General features: G+C 41.9%; 2 protein-coding genes across 3 annotated transcripts in view; one reads left to right on the forward strand and one right to left on the reverse strand.

The window, feature by feature from the left end:
• Positions 1-15,004, forward strand: part of NEK9 (NIMA related kinase 9) — a 37,859-nt gene extending 22,855 nt beyond the window's left edge. Inside the window, exons 17-22 of one of the 2 annotated variants that reach the window (XM_065871042.1) lie at positions 3,033-3,203; positions 3,918-3,977; positions 6,369-6,577; positions 7,487-7,648; positions 9,168-9,377; positions 11,606-15,004. In XM_065871042.1, the coding sequence (XP_065727114.1) occupies positions 3,033-3,203; positions 3,918-3,977; positions 6,369-6,577; positions 7,487-7,648; positions 9,168-9,377; positions 11,606-11,728 (935 nt within the window). In that variant the 3' untranslated portion in view covers positions 11,729-15,004. The remainder of the gene's footprint in view (positions 1-3,032; positions 3,204-3,917; positions 3,978-6,368; positions 6,578-7,486; positions 7,649-9,167; positions 9,378-11,605) is intronic. The other variant, XM_065871041.1, reaches the window with a different exon arrangement.
• A 2,588-nt stretch (positions 15,005-17,592) lies between these two features.
• On the reverse strand, positions 17,593-25,943 carry ZC2HC1C (zinc finger C2HC-type containing 1C). The gene is made up of 2 exons (XM_065872729.1): positions 24,621-25,943; positions 17,593-17,856 (listed from the first exon to the last, which is right to left on the reverse strand). Exons 1-2 carry the CDS (start codon positions 25,941-25,943, stop codon positions 17,593-17,595), a joined length of 1,587 nt encoding a protein of 528 aa, XP_065728801.1.

Genomic DNA, 25,943 nt, shown 5'->3' on the forward strand with positions numbered 1-25,943 from the left:
CTAAACTCTCTTGATTTTTGTAGCCACTTCTTTCTTGTGACTAGTGAACAACAAAAAAACATATTTCATCTTCTTATCTTTTGACTCATTTTGGCTTTTTTTGTTATTGCTCATGCTCTGGGACGTCTTTGTTTTCTTTCAGTCTGTGTCTGTTACTTACACAGGAGAGGTCCAGCAATAGTGTCAGATAAGTGATCTGTTACCATATTTAATGAAGTGAACCAGCCTTCAGAGTAGCACTTTAACCTTCCCTGCTTGTCCCCAAACAAGTGGTTTTAGGGAACAGACTGGTTAGTTCAGGCTAAATAAATGGAAATGGTACCTAGAAAGACAGAATCAGGATGTCACTGAGGATTAAAAATAGTATAGCAAGTTCAGTAGCACTTTCTGATAGGTCCTCAGAGAGGTAATGTTTCTTCAGTATCTGTGTACTTCTCAAGTTAAACTTCAGAATGACGAGTATAGAATTAGACTCTGTGTCTGGGCATATTACCTGTTGATAAATGTTCCTCTACTCCTTTGAACTGTACTTGATCACCTCATTCACATAGCAGACATAAACTGAGTGCCTACTATGCTCCAGGTCCTCCTTTAGGCTCTGGGACTATAGAAGTGAGTCTCAGTAAAAATAGAACCATTGTATGATCCAGCAATTCTACTCCTGGGCATATATTCGAAGAAAAGGAAAACAGTAATTCGGAAAGATACGTGCACCCCAGTATTCATAGCAGCACTATTTACAATAGCCAAGACATGGAAGCAACCTAAGTGTCCATCAACAGAGGAATGGATAAAGAAGATGTGGTACATATATACAGTAAATGGGATATTACCCAGCCATTAAAAAGAATGAAATTCTGCCATTTGCAACAATGTGTATGGACCTAGAGGGTATTATGTTTAGTGAAATAAGTCAGAGGATGGCAAATACTCTATGTTATCACTTATATGTGGAATCTAAAAAATAAAACAAATGGATGAGTATGACAAAACAAAAACAGACTTACAGAGAGTGAGAACAAACTAGTAGTTACCAGTGGGGAAGGAGAAGTGGGGAGGGGCAAGATAGGGATATGGGGTTAAAAGATACAAACTACTATGTATACCATAAATAAGCACCAAGAATATATTGAACAGCACATTATTTTATAATAACTTGAAATGGAATATAATCTATAAAAATATTGAATCACTATGTTGTATACCTAAACTAATATAATATTATAAATCAACTATACTTCAATTTAAAAAAAAGTGACGGGGCTTCCCTGGTGGCGCAGTGGTTGAGAGTCCGCCTGCCAATGCAGGGGACACGGGTTCGTGCCCCAGTCTGGGAGGATCCCACATGCCGCGGAGCGGCTAGGCCCATGAGCCACGGCCGCTGAGCCTGCGCATCTGGAGCCTGTGCTCCGCAACAGGAGAGGCCACAGCAGTGAGAGGCCTGCGTACCGCAAAAAAAAAAAAAAAAAGTTTCAGAAAGCCCCTGTCCTCAGGGAACTCACAGTCTAGTAGGGTAGGGGAGACATACATATAGACAGATTAGTGCAGTCAGGTAGGTTCAGTGCCATGATTGTAGTATCCAAGTCTAAAGCCTGGAGTGTCCAGGGCACAATCCTCTCCCTTTTTTTTTTTTTTAATATTTATTTATTCATTTATTTGGTTGCACCAGGTCTTAGTTGTGGCAGGTGGGCTCCTTAGTTGCAGTTCCCGGGCTCCTTGGTTGCGGCATGTGAACTCTTAGTTGTGGCATGCATGTGGGATCTAGTTCCCTGACCAGGGATAAAACCCGGGCCCTCTGCATTCGGAGCGCAGAGTCTTATCCACTGTGCCACCAGGGAAGTCCCTCTCCCTTTATTATCTAATTGAGCTTATTACCTTAAATCTTCCCTGTGCACTGATAGCTTTAATTACTGTACCTGACTTCTAGACTCACTGATTCAACAGTCCCTTGATTTGGATGTCTAAAGATAAAGTGGCTTTATAGCCCGGTCTTCCCACGTTGGTCCTGATTCATGCCTAATGGGCATCTCAAACAAACTTACTGTATTCAAATTTCCGATCTTTTCAAACCTGTTCCTCCTGCAGCCTTCCTGTTTCAGAAAATGGCAGCTCTATCCTACACCCCACGTCCCATCCATTCACAAATTCTATAGATTATCCTCAGAATATATCCAACCACTTTTTACCATCTTCACTATTACAACTGATCTCCCTGCTTCCATCCTTGGGCCCCTGCAGTCAGTTCTCCTCATGGTAGCCTAGGGGATCCTTTTAAATACCTACTGTTCAGAATCTCTACTAGTTTCCTATCTCAAACAGTAAAAACCAAAGTCATTGGAATGGCCTGCATGACCCAGACTCCAGTCACCTCCTGACCTCTTCTGTGGCCACCGTCACCTCCTTTACTTTGCTTCAGCTGCAGAGAACTTCTGTGTTGTGTTTGTGATACATACTTTGCACTTTGCTATTCCCTCTGCCTGGAAAGCTCTTCCCCTAGATATCCACCTGGTTCTCTCCCACTTCAATCAGGTCTCTGCTCAAGTATCAACAAGTACTTCTCTGACTACCCTGTCTAAAGTAATGATACCCTACTATTACTGTTTATCTCCACTTTTCTTTATTGTTTATCTTCCTTCTTAGCGCTTAATGCTACCTGAAGTAATTTATTTATCAGTCTCTCCCCACTAGAATGTCAGTTCCACAAGGGCAGCAACTTTATTTTGTTCTCTGCTCTCTTCCTAGCACCTCAGGCAGTGCCTATCATGAAGTAGATGCCCAATAATTATTTGAATGAATGACCAAAAATGTTGAATGAGTGAATGAATGGATGGCAGCATGTAGGAGCGGTGGTCATTTTTACCTGGGTGGCATCAGGAGTTGTTTAGGCTTTATATAGGGGAATAAATAGCTTTCCCTTGTTTTGTACATGGTGGAAAATCTTTTTAGCTCTAGGGCATAAAGATGGGGAACCCAAAAGAGTTGGGAAGCCAGTGTTCTCTTCAATTGTCTGCTGTTTAATTTTTTTTGTCTAGATAATCACATTTTTGCCTGGGGCAATGGTGGTAATGGTCGCCTGGCAATGACCCCCACAGAGAGACCGCATGGCTCTGATATCTGCACTTCATGGCCTCGGCCTATCTTTGGATCTCTGCATCACGTCCCAGACTTATCTTGCCGAGGCTGGCACACCATTCTCATTGTTGGTAAGGGCTCCATATGTGTTGGTTAGGAGGCTTTGACAGAGGATAGACCCACACCTAAGTTACTAATGGTCACATTCTGGCAAACAGAAGTGTCCTGAAGAAAAGAAGCTACTCGTGTAAGTCTTAATAATTGTCAGTGATACCATATCTAGTGGTAGGAATAGAACATTGTTTGCTGTCTTATGATAACATAAGGGCTCTGACCCCCTTGCGGTAGAATTTACTTCTAGTAGTCCACTAATTAGTTTATCTGTGCTCATGCTTTTGTGAGAAACATACAGTACACCTTTAAAAAGAAACTAAATCATAACTGCCTCCTGCATAAAGATTCCTTTGTTATGAACAAATTATAAAGGTCTGTGGGAAGGTTTACAAGTTCATTCTTTAGGTCAGTGGTTCACAACCTTGGCTGTGCGTTAGAATCCCTTGAGGAGTTTTTAGAAATCCCATTGTCCTGACCAATTAAATCAGAACCTCTGGGGTGGAACCTAGGCATTGCTACTTTCTAAAGCTTCCCAGGTGATTCCAAAGAACAGTTAAGGTGGAGAATTGCTACATAGTTGAATATAGAGTAGCTATTGGTGCTTGGCTTATAATATTTTTATCTGGTATGAGAGATAGCAGTTGTCTCCTAGATTAACTTTCTATCCTAGGCTGTCACTTTTCCTGTCTCTGGCTGTAAACCATGCTTACCTACTGAATATTTTTCCTCAGAGAAAGTATTGAATTCTAAGACCATCCGTTCGAATAGCAGTGGTTTATCCATCGGAACTGGTAAGTAGCAGTATCTCAGGTACCAGTGGTTTTCTGAGGTGTGAGTCTTTGGGTTGAATTCCGTGCAGTCTCCCAAAAAAGGAAATAGGAAATATCTCTGGGAAATGAGGAATACAGTGATCAAGAGGGAAGGTCATAGTTTGGTAGATTTCACAATAAGTTACGACTTCTACATTGCGGTCAGAGGGAGAGTACATCTTTGCCACCACACATGTGGGAGTAATTACGTGGCTTGCCCAACATTGTGTTGTGACTTACGTACTGTTCCTTTCCTTTCAATGCTAGGGGCTATGGGTTCTGTCTACCCTTTACTTCCATAGTGTTCCCAGGGGTATTCCAGTCTATAGAAGTAGTCCTTCAGAATAAGCCCTTAGAATTAAAAGTTGGCTGAACTTTCAGTGTAGTTGGGAAAATCAGCCCAAACCTCTCTAATACTTTTCCTTTGGCTGCTTTCTTCATGGTTCTCTTATTTGGGGCCATGCTAGGAAATTGAATCTGTGTTCCTTCTGGTTTTCCATTTGCTAGGGTACCTGTAGTCTTTGATGTCTCAGAACTGGATTCTGATGTTTTGTGCAATCAAAACAGATGAAGACCCAGAATGAAAGCAGACTAATCCTCCAAAAAGACAGTTGAAAATCTGATCTAAACTTGTTGAGCTCTAGTTTACACAAACACACATCATACCTTTTATTAGTTTCCTTTAGTAACCCATTGCTCAGCATCTGTTTGTGCATATTAATATCTGTCACAAACGATAAAATACCTTTTTGCTAAGCACAGCTGTTATATTACAGCTCTGTTTTACTAGAACAGTATTTAAAGGAAAAACTTAAGATTAAAAGCACATGTCCATTGTCTGGAAAATATAAACTCTGTAAGGGCAACGATTTCTGTCTTTTTTATTCAATAATTTTATCCACATTGCCTAGAAGAATGCCTGGCAAATGGTAAATGCTCAGTAAATATTTGTTGGTTGACTATGTTATAACCATCCAATGGAATATTATATGTGTTAAAATGAACAACATCTACAAATATTTCCATAATGTGAAATGTAAAAAGCAAGTTGCAGCAGACTACATGCCTTTTTATAAAGTTCAAAAACAAGCAAAATAAATAATATATTGCTTAAGGATACCTAAGTATGTGATAAAGTTTTTTTTTTTGCAAGAAGAAATGAAAAATACAAAATTAATCAGAGTAGTTATATATAGGTAGGAGGCCAGAGAAGGAAGGAATTCACAAGGCAGATGGAGCAAAACAGGTATTATTCTTGTTCAGCCCTGTCCCATAGCTTTTTCTGCGATAATGGAAATGTTCTATGTCTGTGCTGTCCAGTGTAATAGCCACCAGCCACATGTGGCTGTTGAGCAGTTGAAAAGTGGCTCTTGCGACTGAGGAACTGAATTTTTCATTCTGTTTAAATTTAAATAACCATATTTGGCTAATGGCTACCGTATTGGAAACTAATTGTACTTTCACGTAGTAGATGCATGTATGGTTATTTTGTTAGGCATCAAAACTTACACATATGTTAAAAATAGTCTTAATGTGTATGTCAAATGTAACGTAATTATTAAAAGCCATTTAAAACAAAAAAGCAAGCTTAAGAGGTTATTTTGGCATCTACAGTTCTGCTGCTTCGGTAGGATCGCAGTGTGGCATAGTCAGTCCTCAAGCCAGCTTAGCTGGTGATCGTAAATAAGCTTTTACATTTAACTTTAGAATATACCATGCAATTTTTTTTTCTTTTAGCTTTGGCAAATTACTTTCTTAGTTATATTTTTCTTTGGCTCATATTAAAGCTTAGTGTCATTTCCTGACTGTGCATCAACTCATCTTCATTAAATGTAACTTGGAATATGCTGCATGATATTTAAAGAACCAGCCATCATATTTTTAAAATTCTTACGAATAGTCATTAAAGAATTTAATGAATTTAATGGTTGAGGACTTCTCCATTCAGGTGTTTCCCCAGAAAGGGAGATAATGGTGAGTTTATCTGGCAGCTTTAAGAGGTGTTTGGCTCAAATGTGAAAAAGCTTTGTATGTAAGGTGAACCTCTATGAAGGATGCTGGAGTCTGGGTATATCTGTTAAGGCATGGATGCTGTGGTTGGGGTGAGTATTCAGTAATGCGGTAGAACATTGATAATCTGCTGTGGACGTAAGGATAAGCAAGTTTGGAAAGTAGAAGTGAATATTGCTATAAAGATACTGATACACAATACCTTGTATAAAAACTAAAAATTTAGTCCCAAGTATCTGATTTACACTGTTGCTGTTCTGCTTCACGCAACTCTAGGAACCTCTCCGGGGGTCGGTGGGGCTATCAGATGGTAAATCTTGCTGCATAGCAAAGCTTTCTATTTCTGTGCTGTGTATCTGTCAGTGGTTCAGAGCTCTAGCCCAGGAGGTGGCAGCGGTGGCGGTAGGGGAGAAGAGGAGGACAGTCAGCAGGAATCTGAAACTCCTGATCCAAGTGGAGGCTTCCGAGGAACAATGGAAGCAGACCGAGGAATGGAAGGTTTAGTCAGTCCCACGGAGGCCGTGAGGATCAGTAGTGGGGCCAGCAGCTCCTGTCCTGGCTGGCTTCGAAAGGTAATTCCTTTGGTAGAGGTACCTCTGTAGGGACTAGAAAGGATCTGTTTCCCATGTCCTATCCAAGCGTTTTGCTGCAGCAGGCATCTAGGTTTCTGATTTCTACCTGAATCGAAATCACCAAATCTCTAATCCTTTTTCTTCCTGACAAGAAAAGGTATAAGATGTGCTCATACCTGTATTACTTAAATGAATGGAAATTAATGCAGCCTTCCTTGAAGGCAGTTTTTGTAATACACGCATGCAAAGATTAAGCTTCTAGATTTTGTACTGTGGTTCGTAGAAGTAGAATATTGGGGCAATTGGAATGCCTTATGGTAGAGAAATGCTTAACAGTGGTTATCTATGAGTGATGGAATTACTGGTGATTTTTATCATCTCCCTTTGCCCATCTGTATTTTCACATTTTCTACAGTCAACATGTATAGTTAGAGAAATTTTAAATTTTTTACCCGCCCCCCACCAAAGAGAGAACGTGTAGATTTAAAGCTCCCTCTATAATAAGATTAAACTTGACAGCTACATAGGAATATGAATGGAGGAAGCAGCACACAGTTCTGTCTAAAGCTTTAGGTCAGCCTTTAGCAACCTGGCAGTTGGCCTCACTGCCATTACCTTAGAGCTTCCCAACTTACTGAATAGCCTGTGTAGACTGAGTGTGTTAGAGAAACATGTCAGACACTCCAAAATGTTCTTGGATTAGAGTTTGAATTCGCTTCACTGTTCACTCCTCAGAGGAAGGAATGGCAGGATATTGACAGGTAGGGCGAGCTATGTTGTAACCACAACTGTCCTGCTCCACTAGAGGGTGCTGATGTTACGACAGAGTGAAAGCTATAGCAAGAAGGGAATTTGGTCGAAAGTAAATGGCTCAAACAGAACTGATGAGATTCTTTCTTTTATACATAGGAGCTGGAAAATGCAGAATTCATCCCTATGCCTGACAGCCCATCCCCCCTAAGTGCAGCTTTTTCAGAATCTGAGAAAGATACTCTGCCCTACGAAGAGCTACAAGGACTCAAGGTGGGCTCTGAAGCTCCTTTGGAACACAAGCCCCCAGAAGGAGCCTGGGTAACTGAGCTTTTGCCTTTAAATCACAACTAGGTAAACAGTGGCTGTAAGCTCTGCCCACTTCTCCTGGCCTCACTGTCTTCCCCTGTAGCTTCATTGGTTTCCCAGCTGCCCAGCATCAACTCATACTGTCTGTTCAGTAGTGCTTAAAGCCTGTATGCAAGGCGAAACTGATTTCTGTGGAAAAGTATCTACCCTTTCACATTTCTGACAGGCCACCATCTTTCTATACCAGATGATTGTCTTTCTTTTCTCTCTGCCTCAGAAGTACCAAAACTGAAATTCCAAAATTCGAATCCAACTTTTCATGACACTGCTAGGGTAGGTTGGAGGTTCTAAATGTAAGTAAGAAATAATACTTGTAGTCTACTGGGGGAGCAATGCATGTATACCTAACTTTGGTAGAAATCAAATTGTGGTAAATATCTCAATAAAACTGTAAACCAGGGATCATCAAACTTTTTCTAAAGGGCTACATAGTAATTATTTTAGGCTATGCGGACCATACAGTCTCTTGCAACCATTCAATACTGATATCGTAACACAGAAGCAGCCAAAAATAATGCATAATGAATGGGCATGCTTATGTTCCAATAAAACTTTATTTATAAAAACAAGCAGTAGGCTGGATTTGGCCCATGGGCTATCATTTGTTGACCCTTCCTATAAACAAAGTACAGTAGAAGAAGGGAGAAAAATCCAGGCTAGGATAATTGAAAAGCTTCCCAGAAGAGGAAATAAAGCCTTTGAAACTTCAAGGTAAACATTTTAATTCCTCTGTCAGTTAGCCGTCTTGAATTGTTTTGGCGATCCTATTTACTGAACACCTCTTAAATCTCTTCTAAAGTGTGATCCACTACATTTCATGAATATTGACCCTTTGAATCATGGTATCCTCACTGTGGTCAGAAAGACTTGTTCCATCTGGGAAGATCCCACATGCCATGGAGCACATAGAGTAGAGTGCGCCACAACTACTGAGCCTGCGCTCTAGAGCCCACAAGCCACAACTGCTGAGCCTTGTGCCACAACTACTGAAGCCCGCACGTCTAGAGCCCGTGCTCCGCAACAAGAGAAGCCACTGCAATGAGAAGCCCACACACCACAACGAAGGGTAGCCCCTGCTTGCCACAACTAGAGAAAGCTGGCGTGCAAAAAAGAAAAAAGAAAAGAAAAACTTGTTCCAAACCAAATTGTGCATTCTCTCACTTCAGCATTTTAAATAGGAAGATATCAGTGACTTTAAAATTTTTCACAAAGTTCTCCAAAATAGATGATTATTCTTTTACCTTACCATAATGCAGACCGAGGCACTGAGAGTTCCCTTGCTCTGTTATGTTAGAGCCAGGTTCTATTGTAATCCCAGCAGTTTTCAGTTTCTCTTCCATTTACTTCGTGTATATGTGTTTTATATTGTTACTTTAAAAGTAAAATCTGGTAGCACTTAGAGGACATTTGGATTGGGGAGCTGTAGCATCCGGGCAGAACCTCCTATGACCCTTTTCTCCTGTCTCTCTAGCCACCTCGGCTGAATCCTGCAGGAACATGCGCTGGGAAGGGAACACCCTTGACTCCTACCTGTGCATGCAGCACTCTGCAGGTGGAGGTTGAGAGATTGCAGGGTCTGGTGTTGAAGTGTCTGGCTGAACAACAGAAGTTACAGCAAGAAAACCTTCAGATTTTTACGCAGCTACAGAAGCTGAACAAGAAATTAGAAGGAGGGCAGCAGGTGAGAGCATTAAAAGGATAATTGAATTTCTAATTCTGTTTTGAAGAATCACAGAAACAAAACACCAGTGCCTGAAATAGGCTTACTTCTTTGCAAGTGCTTACCTTTTGATGATGTAATGTTTGTAATTAATCCCAGATGCTTGGTCCTTCTTCAGGCACCTGGATTGAATCATTTCATCACCTAACTTCCATTGTATTTTTGTTACCTTTGCTTTTTCTTCTACTTATTATGAAAAACTTTAAACATTACAGTTCAGTGGACATCCACCATCTAGGTTCAACCGTTGTTAACATGTTGCTGTAATTATTTCAAATGTGTTTGTGTCTGTGTATGTTTAAAATATGTGTAGGTATTTATCTGTGTATTTGAAATATGAGTGTGTGTATGTGCATGTATATTTTTTCCTTTTTCTTTTTTTGCTAAACCATTTTCAAGTAAATTATGAAAGTCATGACATAGCCTCCCTAAATACTTTATTACACATATCTAAAAATAAAGACGTCATTCTTCTGGAGAACCACAGTACTATTATCACACTTAACAAAAATAACACTAGTATTCTCAATTCTCATCTAGTACCCAGTTGATACTCAAATTTTCCCAGTTTTCCCATAAAAATGTCCTTTATAACTCTTTTTATTAGACCAGAAACCAGTCAAGAACGCCCTTTTACACTATTATGTTTCTTATTTCTTTTAATCTAGAACAATTCCATCACCACTTCTACCCCCCTTTTTTTTTAACATTTTTAAATTGTTTTATTCAGTGATCCATACTTCCCTCACTGATTTGAAAGATCACATTTAATATATTGTAAATATCCAAATACACACGGGTTCATTTTTAGGCTCTCTTTTCTGTTGCCTTGAGCTATTTAATTAGTCCTATTTAAAATACTAGAGTTTTGAATGTCTTGATTCCCAGTAAGGAAAGTCCTGTGCTCCTTTTTGTTCTTTTCTGGGGTTACATTGGCTATTTTTGCACATTGCTTCTTCTGTATGAATCTTAGAATTCCTCAAAAGTGAAATTTCTCAAAACTCCCTTTGGTATTTATATTGGAATTTATTAGATTTGCTTTGAATTATATCTTTATTTGAGTAGAGTTGACTTGTCTGTAATGCTGAGTCTTCCCAGCCTTGAATAGTTATTTATTCAAGTCTTCCTTTATGTTCTTACATAAAGTTTTATCATTTCTTAGAAGTCTTGTGCGATTATTTTTGTTGTCATCTACCCCCGTTTTTAAAAAAAATTTCCATGGCATTGGTTTGTTGAAGAAACAGCGTCAGTTGTTTAACAGAATGTCCTACATTCTGGATTTGCCTTATTTTCCTGAGACATTGCTTATCTTATTCTTTTGTCACCCTGTCATTTCTGTAAACTGGAAGTTAGACTTAAGGCTTGATTAGGTTCAAGTTAAAACATTTTTGGTAAAAATACTTCACCGGTGATGCTGCTTGTGTCGTTTTTTTGTTGGTTTTTTTTTGCGGTTCACAGGCCTCTCACTGTTGTGGCCTCTCCTTTTGTGGAGCACAGGCTCCGGACGCGCAGGCTCAGCGGCCATGGCTCACGGGCCCAGCCACTCCGCAGCATGTGGGATCTTCCCGGACCGGGGCACGAACCTGTGTCCCCTGCATCGGCAGGCGGACTCTCAACCACTGCGCCACCAGGGAAGCCCTTGAGTCGTTTTTAAAGGGCCATAGTATTGCTCTATATAGAGTGAACTAGGTTAGGGAAATACTGTCAACCTTGGCTTTGCCATTTACCAGGTTTATGTGTTTGGACAAATTACTTTGTTTCTCTGAGCCCTGGTTCTCACCTGAAAGAAGAAAATAGTTGTTGTATGGTTGTTTTGAGAATTAGATGAAATAATGTCTGTGAACGTACTTTGGAAAGTAATATACACACTTGAAGTAAGCATGGAGTGATTGGCAGCTGTAGGAGGGAGGAGGATTGTTTTGCCTAGGGCTGTTTGAGTTTTCAAACTGAAGAGTTCTGCATCCCAGAAAATCCTGCAGTCCTGGGCAAACCACGACACTTGGTCACCCTACCTGCAACAAATGTACAGGTGTGGACTTTATCTAAGGTCCTATTATTAAGGTAGTAGTATGAGCTTCTCACAAAACCATGGCTACACATTCTTAGAGGTGGGCATTGAAAATCTAGTCCTGAAATGCTGTAACTAGGTGGCAATGTTGTTAACCTGGAACTGTGTTTTATCTGGACAGGTGGGGATGCATTCCAAAGGAACTCAGACAGCAAAGGAAGAGATGGAAATGGATCCAAAGCCTGATTTAGATTCAGATTCCTGGTGCCTCCTGGGAACAGACTCCTGTAGACCCAGCCTCTAGTCTCCTGAGCCTGTATAGCCTCCAGGAAACTGGAATCCAAAGACCTTCACAGCACACTTACTGAACGCAGAGAGCGCTTTCCTGGCTTCGTTCACTTGCAGACAAGGAGCGCGAGGCGGAGGCTCTGAAGCACTTTCCATGTACACTTGGAGAGTAGCATTGCCTATTAGATAGGATCTAGGAGTGGTTTTGTGTTGGAGAATGGAAGGGCCCCATGGCCCTGGCTTTGTCCTCAGTGACTGCCACAGCAACAGCAGCTCTGTACCTCATCTGGTGATCCCACCTTTGAAGAGGAGACACAATGCTCACCTTAATTTTGCTGGTAGCAGCTTACATCCCACTTACCATTTTCACCATTAATTGGAAGCTGCCTTGGGAATTCAACACCAGGCATTGCACCTCTGGGTGGAGGAGGTTAAAGTGTAAAACTGGAGTGGGCTGGAACCAGGTGTGGCCCATCCAGGGTCATCTGGAGAGTGGTGAAGTGTTCTAAGCCCTCTCAGGAGCCTTAGTCCAGGAAAGTATGTCTGGTGGAGTCAATCTCCAGCTTGTTTTCAGAAAGTTCAATTATTTTGTCCAGCTAAATGCTTGAGGAGGAACAGTGGGCTTAGGTTGCTTTTCCTCTGAGGGTTGAGTGAGACTTCTTCATTGGGGAGTAGAGAAAGAAGGGTAGGTCCCTCCTTGTCACACAGCAGGAGTGTGAGGCTGTGGCCAATGCAGGGTGGGATTTCCTAGCTTTGGAAGATTCCTCTGAGAGATGAAGCGTCTCGTAGAGAATTGAGTCTGTGGGGCAGTAAGAATGGACTTCAGAGGAAACTGTGAGGGGAGGCCCTCCTTCAGCTGCCTCTACTCAGTGTCTTCGAGAGGGCCTAGAGTGACTGAGTCTTCTGCCCCTGAGAAGACTTCTTGTGCCTCTGCCTTCATGGCTCTTAGGGTTCTAATCTTGACATCAGCAGCTCCAACCGCTCCCTTTCTGTATGTCTAGTCAGTGTGTTTCCCCTTTTGGTGTTTTATGAAGCCATATCAGTGAATCTGTATCATCTTTCCTACTTGAGTGGCCCAAAGCCAGCCCCCAGACCAGGTAGTCCCTGAAGCCTAGCAGAACAGGAGGAGCCTGCCAAGTGAGAGGAATTTGGCTGAGAGCTCCCTTCTGATCCCCATGTCTTCATGTCCTTGTAGACGGGAGCAAGCTAGCTTTCCCGGAGAGAGAAAGTGTCCTAGAAACGTTTGATGGTTTCACGTAAGGATGTGAGCGTTGTGTTTCCACCTGGCCTTTAGTATTTTGAGTCACAGGAGCTGCCTTGATGAGTCTCATATCCTACCTCCCTAGAAAGAGCTAAATTAATTTTTGTTTCATTTTTCCCCAACCAAAAAATGAATGTTTGATATCTGTTTAATATTTTGGAAGGACCTGTGCAATGGAAATTTTGCCATTTCCCTAAAACTGGTGGTGTAAAGGCTGCTGCTCCGGGAAAACCCCTCAGCTGGGGATGGGCAACTCTATTCAATGGGATCTTCTTTGGTTTAATATTCCCATTGTTTTCTCAATTCTGGGAAGCCTAGTACAATGGTACTAATGTAATCACTGAAGCCTTTTCTTAAAATAAGGGAAGGGGCCAACCCTGGATTAAAGTTACAAGTTCTGGGGACTTGGGGTTTGCAACAAACCCTAACAATGGGTTTTGATTCATCATGTAAATGCAACTTTGATTTTTTTTTTTTTTTTTAAGGACTGACTGGCCTTTCACGTTCCTGTATCCCTCATGCTCACCACCTCAGCAGGCCTGAGAGGCAGGGTCATTTTGGGTGTTAATCATAAGTATTGCTTCTGCCATGGAACCGAGGAACATGGGCATGTTGCTGAGACTATGGGATGAAAGTGAGCACTGAAGGGAGGGTGAGAGCTGGGCTCTTGGTCCGGAGGGGAAGTCACTCTAGCAGTGGAACGCTGGGGTCGTTTTCTCTACCACGTTCCCTTGGGAAGTCTAGGTTTGCTGTTAATCTGGCCGAGATTCTAAGTTCTGTGCCTTAGAGACAATTTGCACTTTGCCAAATTGTGCCTGGGATAGCCATATGATTTTTCCCACCAAAAAGCTACGCAAACAGAAACCAGTTCAAAGGTGGTAGCCATGCATCAGATAAAAAGTAAAAGGTGAGGCAGCAGAAATGCCTTTGAATGGTTTTCTGTAGCTAATTCTCTTAAATTGCATCCTACTTTTCTTCTTTATGTAGTGCTAGGTGTTTTAAGTTTTCCAGTAGTATTGCTTTTGAGTTATAGTATAACCTGAGTTACTCCTCTGCTCTGACATTGTTGCTGAAGAATTAGCTTATTGTTAGCCAGATGTTTGAAAGGTTGAGGGTGGAGTGGTTTGACATTTCTGTTTTAAATAAACATTTAAACTCTCAATCAGTGCTATGCCTCAGTGAGCCTACGCATGGACCTTAGTCACTGGGGATAAAACACACAGACTCTAGGCCTTCGTGAATTTTTGATTCAGTGAGTCTTTATATAAATAAAGAAATAAATGGTCTTGTAACAGAAACAATGCAAGGGACTTTTGCACAGAAATAATCTTTGCTTCTTGCCAGTTTCTTTTTCTTACTAATAGAATCATTTTTGCTGCTACAACTTTTTTTCCCCCAGAACTTCTAAAATATAGTGCTTAAAATGCAGAAGGAGAAAAAGATGAGCCATTAAAAGAGGAAGGGTCATGTCTTGTACTTATCTCCACAGTGGGCTTTTTCAAGGTACTGCCAGTTTATGTTTGTAAAACTGTTTTCCCTCACAAAGGCTGAACTGTGTTTGGTCTCCCTGGCATAGCCAAGTTGTAACTTCTCTTGGCTGAACATTTCACTAAAGTTTAGAGCAAGAGCAGACTTAACTCACATTTCATTTGATTTTGCCGAATATTTGGAAACATTCATAATAGAACAACTCTGGTGCAAGGATGTATTGTAAATGAATTGTTTCAAATGAGCATCCTTGGGCCTCCAAAGAAATATTATTCATGATAGTGTCAGGGCAGAGTGGGCTGTAGTCAGGACTACGAAACAAGTTCCTTCCTGCCACAAAGCAAAGAAATCATTTATTGCTTCAGTGATTAACTATGGAAATAAACATGCTGATCACTAAACCTCCCTCACAGAATTACGAACATTAGGGAGAAAAACACTATATCACATCTCTGCTACCTCCTGTGTAGTTGTGAAAAGTGACAAACTGATGACCTAAAGCAAATGTTGGCCAAAGGTGCTGTGCTGCATTCAATACACTGCGTATACTTTTTAACGAAGTGAGTTTCACCGTAAGATCTTTTCTCATTGCTTAACCTTTTGAACTTTAAAATTTATAGCATCTACTTGCACTAAAGTTTCTTGGATAAAGTAGTATAAAACACGGACATTAACAAGCAGCATTTATTTATCCTCTGTCATCCTCTGCTATCTAGGAAGAGATGTAGATAGAAAAAAAGTTCTTCTTCCCAAAGATCCGATCAAGCTAAATTTAAAAGGCTAATAGATATTCCTGATACAATCAAAGGCCTAAACATGTTGAGATCGAAGGGAACACTATGGCATTGACTATTCTTTGTTCCTCTAGCAGCATAAGAAAGCACTCCCCACACACACAACATTTGTTCTCCCTGGAGGCCCCTGGTCTGTGACCTTTATAATGTCATCCAGGGGTTCCAGGCCAGGCAGACAAGGCAAATAAGTGAAGCATGCCAGGCGGGGCTGCGGTGATCTGCGTGCTCCACCCCATCTGGAAGGAGCAACTGATTCTAAATCCCACTCAGTTGGTGCTATACAGGGTTGCAGGCCCAGGGTTTCCAGAACTTCCAGTTTCTCAAAAGATGCTCCATATCCCAATTTTTTAATGTCAGGTTATATTTTTAATACTATGTCGGTCAAATAAAACATACCTGTGGGGCAAAGCAGTCCACAGGCTACCACTGTGTGACCTTGGCCACCACTCATTCTAGTCACCTACTGCTTTTACCATCAAGTGTGAAACTTAAAGTGGGTACCTCATTAAACTTGACTGGAGAATGTATATATTGGGTTAAATATCCAGTGTCTCTCTGTGAGTTTTCTTTGAATGACCAACCAAAAGGCCCTATTATGTGATACCTCTCTTTCTTTGTAACAGTTAGGAAGAGCATAAAGCAATATATGCGGTTTTTTAAAACATCATTTTTTCAGCCTGGCATCTAGCAGCTGCACAGCTAAAGCCTTAAACTTGCATATCAAATTGGTCTGATCTGTTAGCCCAGCCACTCAGCAGAAGCTGCAGAGGAAATGGAACAAGAGTGAGTGGCCATCTGTAGTTTAGTAAATGTGGTTTTGTGGTCTGCACAGTCCCCTTTGCCCAGGTCAGGTTAGGTGATTTTTCTCCAGTGTTTTTTTTTTTGTTCCTTTGTTTTGTTTTAACATCTTAATTGGAGTATAATTGCTTTACAATGGTGTGTTAGTTTCTGCTTTATAACAAAGTGAATCAGTTATACATACACATATGTCCCTAGATCTCCTCCTTCTTGCGTCTCCCTCCCTCCCACCCACCCTCCCTATCCCACCCCTCTAGGTGGTCACAAAGCACCGAGCTGATTTCCCTGTGCCATGCGGCTGCTTCCCACTAGCTATCTATTTTACGTTTGGTAGTGTATATATGTCCATGCCACTCTCTCACTTTGTCACAGCTTATCCAGTGTTTTAAACTAACAATTTGAGTGATACTCTCAGGACAGTAATCTTACTAGTATTTCAGATCTGTTGTGTTAGCTTCATCCTACCTGAACTGATAGCTTCTCCCCCATCAGACATTACCTTATCCCTTCTCCCATTTGACAAGTCTAAGACTCACTCATTTTATTATTTGTTTAATTTTAAATTCCCCAAACCCATTTATTGAAGGCCTAATTATGAAGGTTACTTGCAGTAGGCATGATTCTGCCCAGAGAAAATTTTAGATCTGCTATCTTTTCCTTCAAAGTTTACTTTCTAGAATAGAAGTTTACTGTGATGTGATCAGCAGGGACATGTGACACCAGAATGTCCCAGGTTGCTTTGATGGTATATTTTGCTGCTTCATTTTAAAAGTCATTAAACCAACCTGATTTGAAAGCAGAGCGCTAGCAATAGCTGAAACTAAAGTTCCTTCCTTCCTTTTTTTTTTTTTTTCTGACATATGAAATCCATTAGGAAGGAACAACTACAGAGACATAGTGTGCTTTTCCCCATCCCTACCCTGTAAAGTATTGTACATAAAGATGAGGGTCCCTTTATTACACAGTACAACATGGGGAGGCTTTAGGACATACTGGCGCCTGAACCTTCCATACTTGTATTGACTTTTGGCCAGGACCATGTATCAGGGAGGTCATTTGTCTTATGGCAAAACTGTATTTTTTATACGATACCATGATCCTCTGATACCAACGAGCCAACTTCTTGCAAGAACAAGAGGAGTTAACAGAAGCCATAGACATACATGCAGAGGCAGTGGCAAGAAGGCACAGCAAATGCAGGCACTTAACTAGCACAAACCACAATCAGGCTTGCAAGAAGAGAGCTTTAATGTAGCCTACTCGCTACTCTTACGTGTCCTCACCCATCAGTTCTTAGGGCAATAACGTGAGGCACACCAGCCGGAGGCGGTGATTTAGTGGGAAGCTGAGGCTTCCTGTTGCCTCCTGCTGCTTACCAATGGGTCTCTCTCTCTTCACCGATTTCAGCTCTGCAGGCACACCTGGGAGATGTAAAAGTCTTAGTTCTTTCTGCTCTGCATCAAATTATTCTACTCCCATTTACTGCTGAAGCGAAGCAGAGCCTTCTGGGCTATCAAGGAAGTTTCCACTGTTGTCTGCTCAACTGCAGTGCTTCCTTGGAGGTGGAGGGCGGTTCTTGATGGTCTTACACTTAGGAATGTGCCACTCTGCCACCTTGGGAGCAAAGTGGCGGCTACAGTGAGGACACTGAATATAGTCTGGATTTTCTGCAGGCAGGATGGGAGGCAGGTCGGAGGGGTTTCCACCTTTGGCAATTACCTGCTGGACCTCGCGAGCCTGACGGAGGGTACGGATGAAAGATTCGTGCTTCTGTTTCCAGTTGCTCTTCCAAGGAGGTTCAGCCTGTAAGTTGAAGGAAGACTGATCATTTAACTTGGTGTCTATCTCATCCCCCTCCTGAGTCTCCGTTAGAATGACAGTAAGGAAATTAAGGTCAAGGAGAACAGGAAAGAAGCAACAATGATAACTGACTTGCCAGAGTGGAGGCACTTAAACCAGGGGCCCCCAGCGCCCCCGGGGCTGCGGACTGGTTCTGGTCCGACGCCTGTTAGGAACCGGGCCACACAGCAGGAGGTGAGCGGCGGGCAAGCGGCGAGCGAAGCTGCATCTGCTGCTCCCCCATCGCTCGCATCACCGCCTGAACCATCCCCTCCCCGCCCCACCCATGGAAAAACTGCCTTCCACAAAACCGGCCCCTGGTGCCAAAAAGTCTGGGACCGCTGACTTAAACTAAGGGCCCGCAAAGGTGGATGGTACTGAGAGGCAAGCCTATTTCCCAGCAGAACCCCTGGGAGGCTCAGTGCTTGGAAATACACGTAGTGGGAAGGGGGAGGTGAACAGGTTGGCTCCCAGGGCTCCTCTCCACCTTGCACATCCAAGTGTCCAACACTTCCAGCACCCTCTCTGGAGAAATTGAACCAGACAGGTTTCAGACTCAGGACATCCAGGCACAGTGGAGAGCAGGGTTAATCTAGGGGCTGAAAATGGAGATTAAGGGCAAGTGTACACAATGTATTGTGGAGTTAACTGTCAGCTTCCTTCCCCCACTCAGCTCCCAGAGTACCAGACACAGGCACCCTCACAGGAGGCAGGAGTTCTCTGGATGCACCAGGCAGTTGAGAGAAAAGTTGAGATGCTGATTCTGAGGGACCCCAATTAAAAGACTCACTGTTTGACAACCCTAATATGAAAGCCCTCAGTCAACAAGCCCCACTTAAACTTAAATATGAACAGACAGTCAGTAAAGCTCTAACAAGGAAGGGACCAAACAAGTACAGGAACACACATGCATACACGCTCAGGAAGTAGCAACAAGGCAGGTAGCAGAAGAAATTTTTTTACAAAAAATCATAATATCAAAGTAGTGTTAGAAGAGATTTTATCTATGAAACTAGAATATATATACTATGAAAAAGGAATGAGAGAACCAGAAAGAACTATTATAAATTAATACTGCAATAGCTAAAAACAGAACTGTTGTAAAATAATGTCAGAAAAGTTATGCAGAATGGGAAAAAGGACCAAGATGGAAAGTAGAAAAGATCAGAAAATTAGGAAGTCAATCTAGAAAGTCCAACACTGACTAATAGGAGTTCCAAAAACAGAAAGCACAAGGAGGAAATTATTAAAGACAATAAACATTCCTAGAAATAAATATCACTACCCTTGAGATTGAAATGGCCTACCCACTATCCAACACAATCATTGTAGAATAAAGAGAGAATCCTATAAGTTTTAAGAAAAAGAAAAAAATCTATAGGTTTCATATAATGGAGCAGAAATCAAAATGGTATCAGATTTCTCAACAGTAACATTGGATGCTAAAAGCTAGTGGGAAAATGCCATAAAAGTTCTAACAGAAGATAATTTTCCAGCTAGAATTCTCTACCTGGCCGATTCATCAATCAAAAATAAAGCTTTTATATCGATATTTTAATTCATCCCAAGACAAAAAATATGCCTCCCGTGCACCTTTCTTAATAAAGCTTAAGCAAAGCAAGGAGTAAAGCAAGAAAAAGGAAGACACAGGGTGCTGGAAACAGGAGAGAAGCAGAGAGAAGTTCCAAACAACAGGTCTGCACCAGGCCTGGAGAAGAACCAGTCTGGGCTGGAGCAGGAAGAAAAAGAATGGTGGGATGGAGTTTCCAGAAGAAAAAAAAGTCAAACTGATAGAAAAACATTAACAGGTGTCTGATACTGGGCAGATCATTCAGGGGGGGAAAAATACAATTAGGTATGTAGGAAACCAAGCAAATTAAAACATGGGTCAATTATTAACTCTGGGTGAATGTGGGCAGGGGCAGAATCTGTCCACTCAGCAGTGAACAAAATTTATGTGTTTATTATCACATAAACAGCTGACTACTGGTTTAACCCAAAACTGTGATATCACTACAATGGAAGGATAAGGGAAGGAGAAAAGTGGGAGGAGAGGGGATAAGAACCCAGAGTGTCCATAAGAGGTCAACAGATAATGTGCAAAATTGATAAATCAAGCAAATAAGTATATTATTTAGAAATATGGAAATGCATACCAGAAGAGCCATCTATCAGAACTGCCTGTGGGAGCTAGATGAGGGGCCAGAGAGGGATGAGGCAAAATACTGTTGATCTGCATTATAGGTCACTCAGTACTACATGATTTGTCAAATGTATTCAAATACTACTCAGATGAAAATAATATTAATTTTAAAAAGAAGAAAAAAGAAAAGCAAGTAGCTGCTTGGTGATGAATATAGGAAGAGATGTTATCAAAGGAAAAGGAAGGATCCACCAGGAAAATCTTACTGAAACAGACAAGGCAAGAGAATCAGAGTGTTAGAGATGGTATTTAGGAACATTTAGAATTGAATTAGGGGAAAGTTCCTCAACTATATGATACTTATACTTTAATTCTTCACTTATTAATCACAAAGCACAAAGATATAGTCTCTATGCTCAAATACATAAGGTCTAGTAGAGAGACAAGAGTATGAGTCTGCTGGAAGTTATGTGAATATTAAAGGATAAAAGAAAAATCACCTGTTCTTGCAAGTACACTGAAGGAATAACAGAGAGACACAAACCACTCAGCTTACAAAGGCACAAAGCTTTGGAATAAAACTTGGGACGGTCCAAGGAGAGGAGTCCATCTCAATCCAGATCCTTTCTGCCTTGATGTCCTCAATGCAACATATTTCCTCAAACTAGTTTCCACAAAGCTAGGGCATCTGATCTCAGAAACCCTTTTTTTTTTTTTGCTTTATTCGATTTCAGGGAGATCGTCGCTAAACATGGAAAGGACTTTCTTGTAGTGATCTCCCATATCGTACTGAAAGAAATAATTAAGACTGCAAGAGACTTCTCTTAACAGCCACCACATAAACGTGAGTTTTTAAAGGCCCCGCAAATACACACATAAACTGTAAAGTGCTAACGGACAAGAGGTGTTAGCGTGGCGGTGGGAGGGTTGGAAGGAAATGAAAATAGAATAACACTCTCATAGTTTACGAGACTCAGAGCTGGACGGGCTTTGAGATCACGTGGTCTAGGCTTTCGCACATTTTGATCATTTGCATACCACTTTCACTTCATCCCCCTTACTATTTTTCTTTAAATTCATGATTCCTGGAAATCAAGGGCTTACTATGTTTTACTTTTCTAATACACATTACAATTACTGAAATAAAAAATGCATGTCAGCATGCCACACTTTGAGAAACACTCATTTACAACCCCAGTGTTATAACCTTGACAAGGTGGTAGAAGCTTCACCAGACAATCTTCTCCAGATCTGACTATCCAAATGTGCCTATGAAGTTCCCCCAAATGTATGGAAGTGTCTCAAAGTCACTTTTTACAACATTTTTCTGCAGCTAGGAATGTTCACCAAAGACGAAGTCCTCTAATCCAGCAATCCCACTTCTGAGCATATATCTGGAGAAAACCATAATTCAAAAAGATACATGCACCCCAATGTTCATAGCAGCATTATTTACAGTAGCCAAGACATGGAAGCAACCTAAATGTACATCAGCAGAGGAGTGGATAAAGAAGATGTGGTACATATACACAATGGAATATTACTCAGCTATAAAAAAAAAAAAGAATGAAATGATGCCATTTGCAGCAACACGGATGGACCTGGAGATTGTCATACTGAGTGAAGTAAGTCAGACGGAGAAAGACAAATATCATATGATATCACTTATGTGTGGAAGCTGAATTAGGTGATTGGGATTGACATGTACACACTGATGTGTATAAAACCGATGACTAATAAGAACCTGCAGTATAAAAAACCAACCAAACAAAAAAAAACAACTAATACTAAACTTTCTTTGGGTTATTTGTATGGAAATATGTTAATATAAATGTTTCAGACACTACATGAAATTTCTAAAAATCTTATATGTTCTGGTATAATGTTATAAGTCATAATTCTAGTCATTACTTTAAAATGTATGTCTCAGAAATAACTAAATTTCCTTGTCAACTGCATTATTATGAACTTTCATCAAATCTTTAACTGCGGTCATTTTTAAGTCTTTGGTCATTTACAGAGAGTTCTGGGTGTACTCTGATGCTTTTGCAAAAATGTTCCTATAAAAGGGTTTCATCTTCAAGGAATTCATGGAAAAGACTCTGACAAGTACAGGTTTCTGGTAACTGACTGTACTGCTGAACTGAATGAAGAAGCATTTTCAGAACTCTAATGGAAAACTGATGAATTCATAAAAGTACGAACAAAAGATCAAGATGAAAAAAAATTAATTACAGGGCTTCCCTGGTGGCGCAGTGGTTGGGAGTCCGCCTGCCGATGCAGGGGACACGGGTTCGTGCCCCGGTCTGGGAGGATCCCACATGCCGCGGAGCGGCTGGGCCCGTGGGCCATGGCCGCTGGGCCTGCGCGTCCGGAGCCTGTCCTCCGCGGCGGGAGAGGCCACAGCAGTGAGAGGCCCGCGTAACGCATAAAAAAAAAAAAAAAAAAAAAAAAAAAATTAATTACAAGGGACTGAGTGAACTGATGAGGATGATTATAATTTTAGTGACTTTCTGTTTGAATAAAAAAAAATCCCACAGGGACTCAGAGGCAAAAAATATACAAATCAATTTTCACTGCAAAGTAAAGGAGCTGTTGCAGTGGAGGATTACTGGACTGAATGTCAATATTATGACATAGAAAAATATATATATATATATATGTGTGTGTGTCATCTTGGGCATGTTACTTAACTTCTTGCCTCATATCTAAAATGGGATAGTAGTAGTATTGTTGGGAAATTATGTGAGATAGTATATGTAATCTAGAGCACTTAGAATGGTATATGGTTCAACCAAAAAAAAAAAAAAGGTACAAATGAGCTTGTTTCCAGAACAGAAATAGAGTCACAGACATAGGGAACCGACTTGTGGTTGCCAGGAGGGAGTGCTGGGGGGGAATAAATCGGGAGATTGGGATTGAGATATATACACTACTGTATATAAAATAGATAACTGGACTTCCCTGGTGGCGCAGTGCTTAAGAATCCTGCCAATGCAGGGGACACGGGTTCGGGTCCTGCTCCAGGAAGATCCCACATGCCACGGAGCAGCTAAGCCCATGCACCACAACTACTGAGCCTGTGCTCTAGAGCCCACGAGCCACAACTACTGAGCCCACATGCCACAACTACTGAAGCCCGCGTGCCTAGAGCTTGTGCTCCACAACAAGAGAAGCCATTGCAATGAGAAGCCTGCACACCACAAGAAGAGAAGCCCCTGCTCGCCGCAACTAGAGAAAGCCCGTGCGCAGCAATGAGGACCCAATGCAGCCAAAAATAAGTTTTAAAAAATAAAAATAGGGCTTCCCTGGTGGCACAGTGGTTGGGGGTCCGCCTGCCGATGCTGGGGGCGCGGGTTCGTGCCCCGGTCCGAGAGGGTCCTGCGTGCCGCGGAGCGGCTGGGCCCGTGGGCCGTGGCCGCTGGGCCTGTGCGTCCAGAGCCTGTGCTCCGCGGCGGATGGGGCCGCGGCGGTGGGAGGCCCGCGTACGGTTAAAAATAAATAAATAAATAAATAAAAATTAAAAAATAAAATAGATAACTAACAAGGACCTACTGTATAGCACAGGGAACTCTACTCAATATTCTGTGATGACCTATATGGGAAAAGAATCTAAAAAAGAGTGGACATATATATACATATAACTGATTCACTTTGCTGTACACCTGAAACTAACACAACATTGTCAATCAACTATACCCCAATAAAAATTATTAAAAACATAAAATAAAGTCTTCTAACCTTAAGGTGTTTACGCTCTAAATGGGGAGAAAAAGAATTCCAAACAATTGTGTTTCATGTATTTACTAAGAATGTATATCAAAATTAGCCAACCTTGAAAAAATAGATACAGCTTATAGGAGTGGTAGCAAGTCCTAATCTTGGGAGGTGGCAGAATATATTGCAGAGAGCGAAGAATTCTCTCAGGGTAGTGAAATGCTTCATAATATTTTTCTTTATATTTTTCATTCTCTTAAATTTTCTAAAGTAAGTGTTTATTACTTTTATAATCAAAAGGACACACACACACATATATATATATAATTTTTTTGTGTGTGTGTTGCACGGGTCTCACTGCTGTGGCCTCTCCCGCCGCGGAGCACAGGCCCCAAACGCGCAGGCTCAGCAGCCATGGCCCACGGGCTCAGCCGCTCCGTGGCATGTGGGATCTTCCCGGACTGGGGCACGAACCCGTGTCCCCTGCATCAGCAGGCGGACTCTCAACCACTGCGCCACCAGGGAAGCCCAAGGACATATATTTTTTAAGTCTAGATTTTTGGAGTCATTCTGACCCAGATTTATATGCTGACTGTCATTTAAGACTGTGATCTCAAGCAAGTTAACCTCTCTGACACTTGACTTTTGAACTGATAAAAGATAATGAAATCTTCACAGGGTTGTGGTGAGGATCATATGAAAAGCTCCCATCACTGTGACTGGCACACGGTAGTAATCAATAAATCAAACGTTAATTCTCACTTTCTCCCCATATGACACATGAAATTTTTTTAAAGAAAATGGATGAGTATATAACAGGCTCTTAAAATGATCCCCACTCAAGGCAAATCCATAAGGCCCTTGTTACCTTGACTGAGGCTGGTCCCTTCCAGTTCAAGTACTGCTCTAGTTCTGTGCCCTTGGCCCGGGCCCTGGAGGAATCAAACACTTTCCTCTTGGAACTCTGCATCCTGCGGCAGATGTTGGAGTGTCTCTCCAGCCTGAGCAAGAGAAACTTTCGGCCACAGTGGCTGCACTCGCCCAGTTCTGGCTCTTCAGTGGAACAGCTGGAGCCCGAGGAGTGTGGTGCCCTAGACGAGCTAGAATTGCTGGTGGACCTCCGCAAAGCACTGAGTGGCGCTTCTGAAGCTTGAGAAAATGTCTCCTTCAATCGCCCTGAGACTCGGTCTCGGATGTTGTTATTGCTTGCCACCAGTCTTTCCCTTTTGAGCTTCTGAACTCCATAATCAGAGAACTGGAATGGACTAGATCTTTCTTGAGACCGTCCCCAAGTTTCATCCTCTCCTGTGTCTCTACTGAAGACCTCCTCAGACATGAATTCTGGGGAGAAGATAGGTTTGTATGTGGTATTGCCTTTAACTCTCCTCCCGGGGAGTACCATTCTCTGCAGCTCTCTTTTTTCATTTTCCTCGGCCTGTTCTTTTTCCTTCTGGATCCTTCTGAGTTCCTCCTCTGTCTTCTTCAGCTTTTCCCTCAGAAGAGTCTCTTTTCTGCGGATTTCCTCCTCTAAACTCTCCCCTGCAGCCTCTAGTCTTTGGATCTGCATCCACTCCGTCCTGTTGGGGTTTGCCATGACCCTGTCCTCCTGACTGGCAGCAACTGTACCAACCACAGATGAATTCACCCAGTTCCTTGAACCAAAGCTATTGTATGAAAACTTTCTTGGCTCAGGGGGTCTTGGAGAGACATTCTGGTCCCCATCAGTGCCAGCCTCACCTGTACTATGGGGCTTCCGGTGAAACACAGGTTTCAGTGGGTATGCCCGGTCCACCCCAACTCGCTTCTTTGTAAAGGGGATGAATTCCTGGTTATTTGCTTTGGGATACTGGGATTGAGGGCCTGGTGAGTAAAACAAACACTTTGCTTGGCCCTGGGGATTGCTTCTTGAGTCTTGCTGGCTGATTCCAGCACAGCAGGGATAAGAGTAGCTCTGGGCTTTCGTGCAGGTGTTCCATTTGGGGTGAGTGTAGAGATTATCCAGAGTCAGCTCTTGGTTGCTCAAAAGCTTCTGCTGGACATTGTTCCTCGGGTGCCCCATAGAGGACCGCTGGGAAGAGTCACCTTTTTCAGAGGGGTCTTGCTTAGCTGAGTGGAACTCTGGAGCTTCCGTTTTATTATGTGGGAGCATAATGCCCACAGGCAGAGGCAGTGCCAACTGGAGACCAGCCAT

This window comes from Phocoena phocoena, chromosome 2, assembly GCF_963924675.1.
Source record: "Phocoena phocoena chromosome 2, mPhoPho1.1, whole genome shotgun sequence".
Lineage (NCBI taxonomy): Eukaryota > Metazoa > Chordata > Mammalia > Artiodactyla > Phocoenidae > Phocoena > Phocoena phocoena.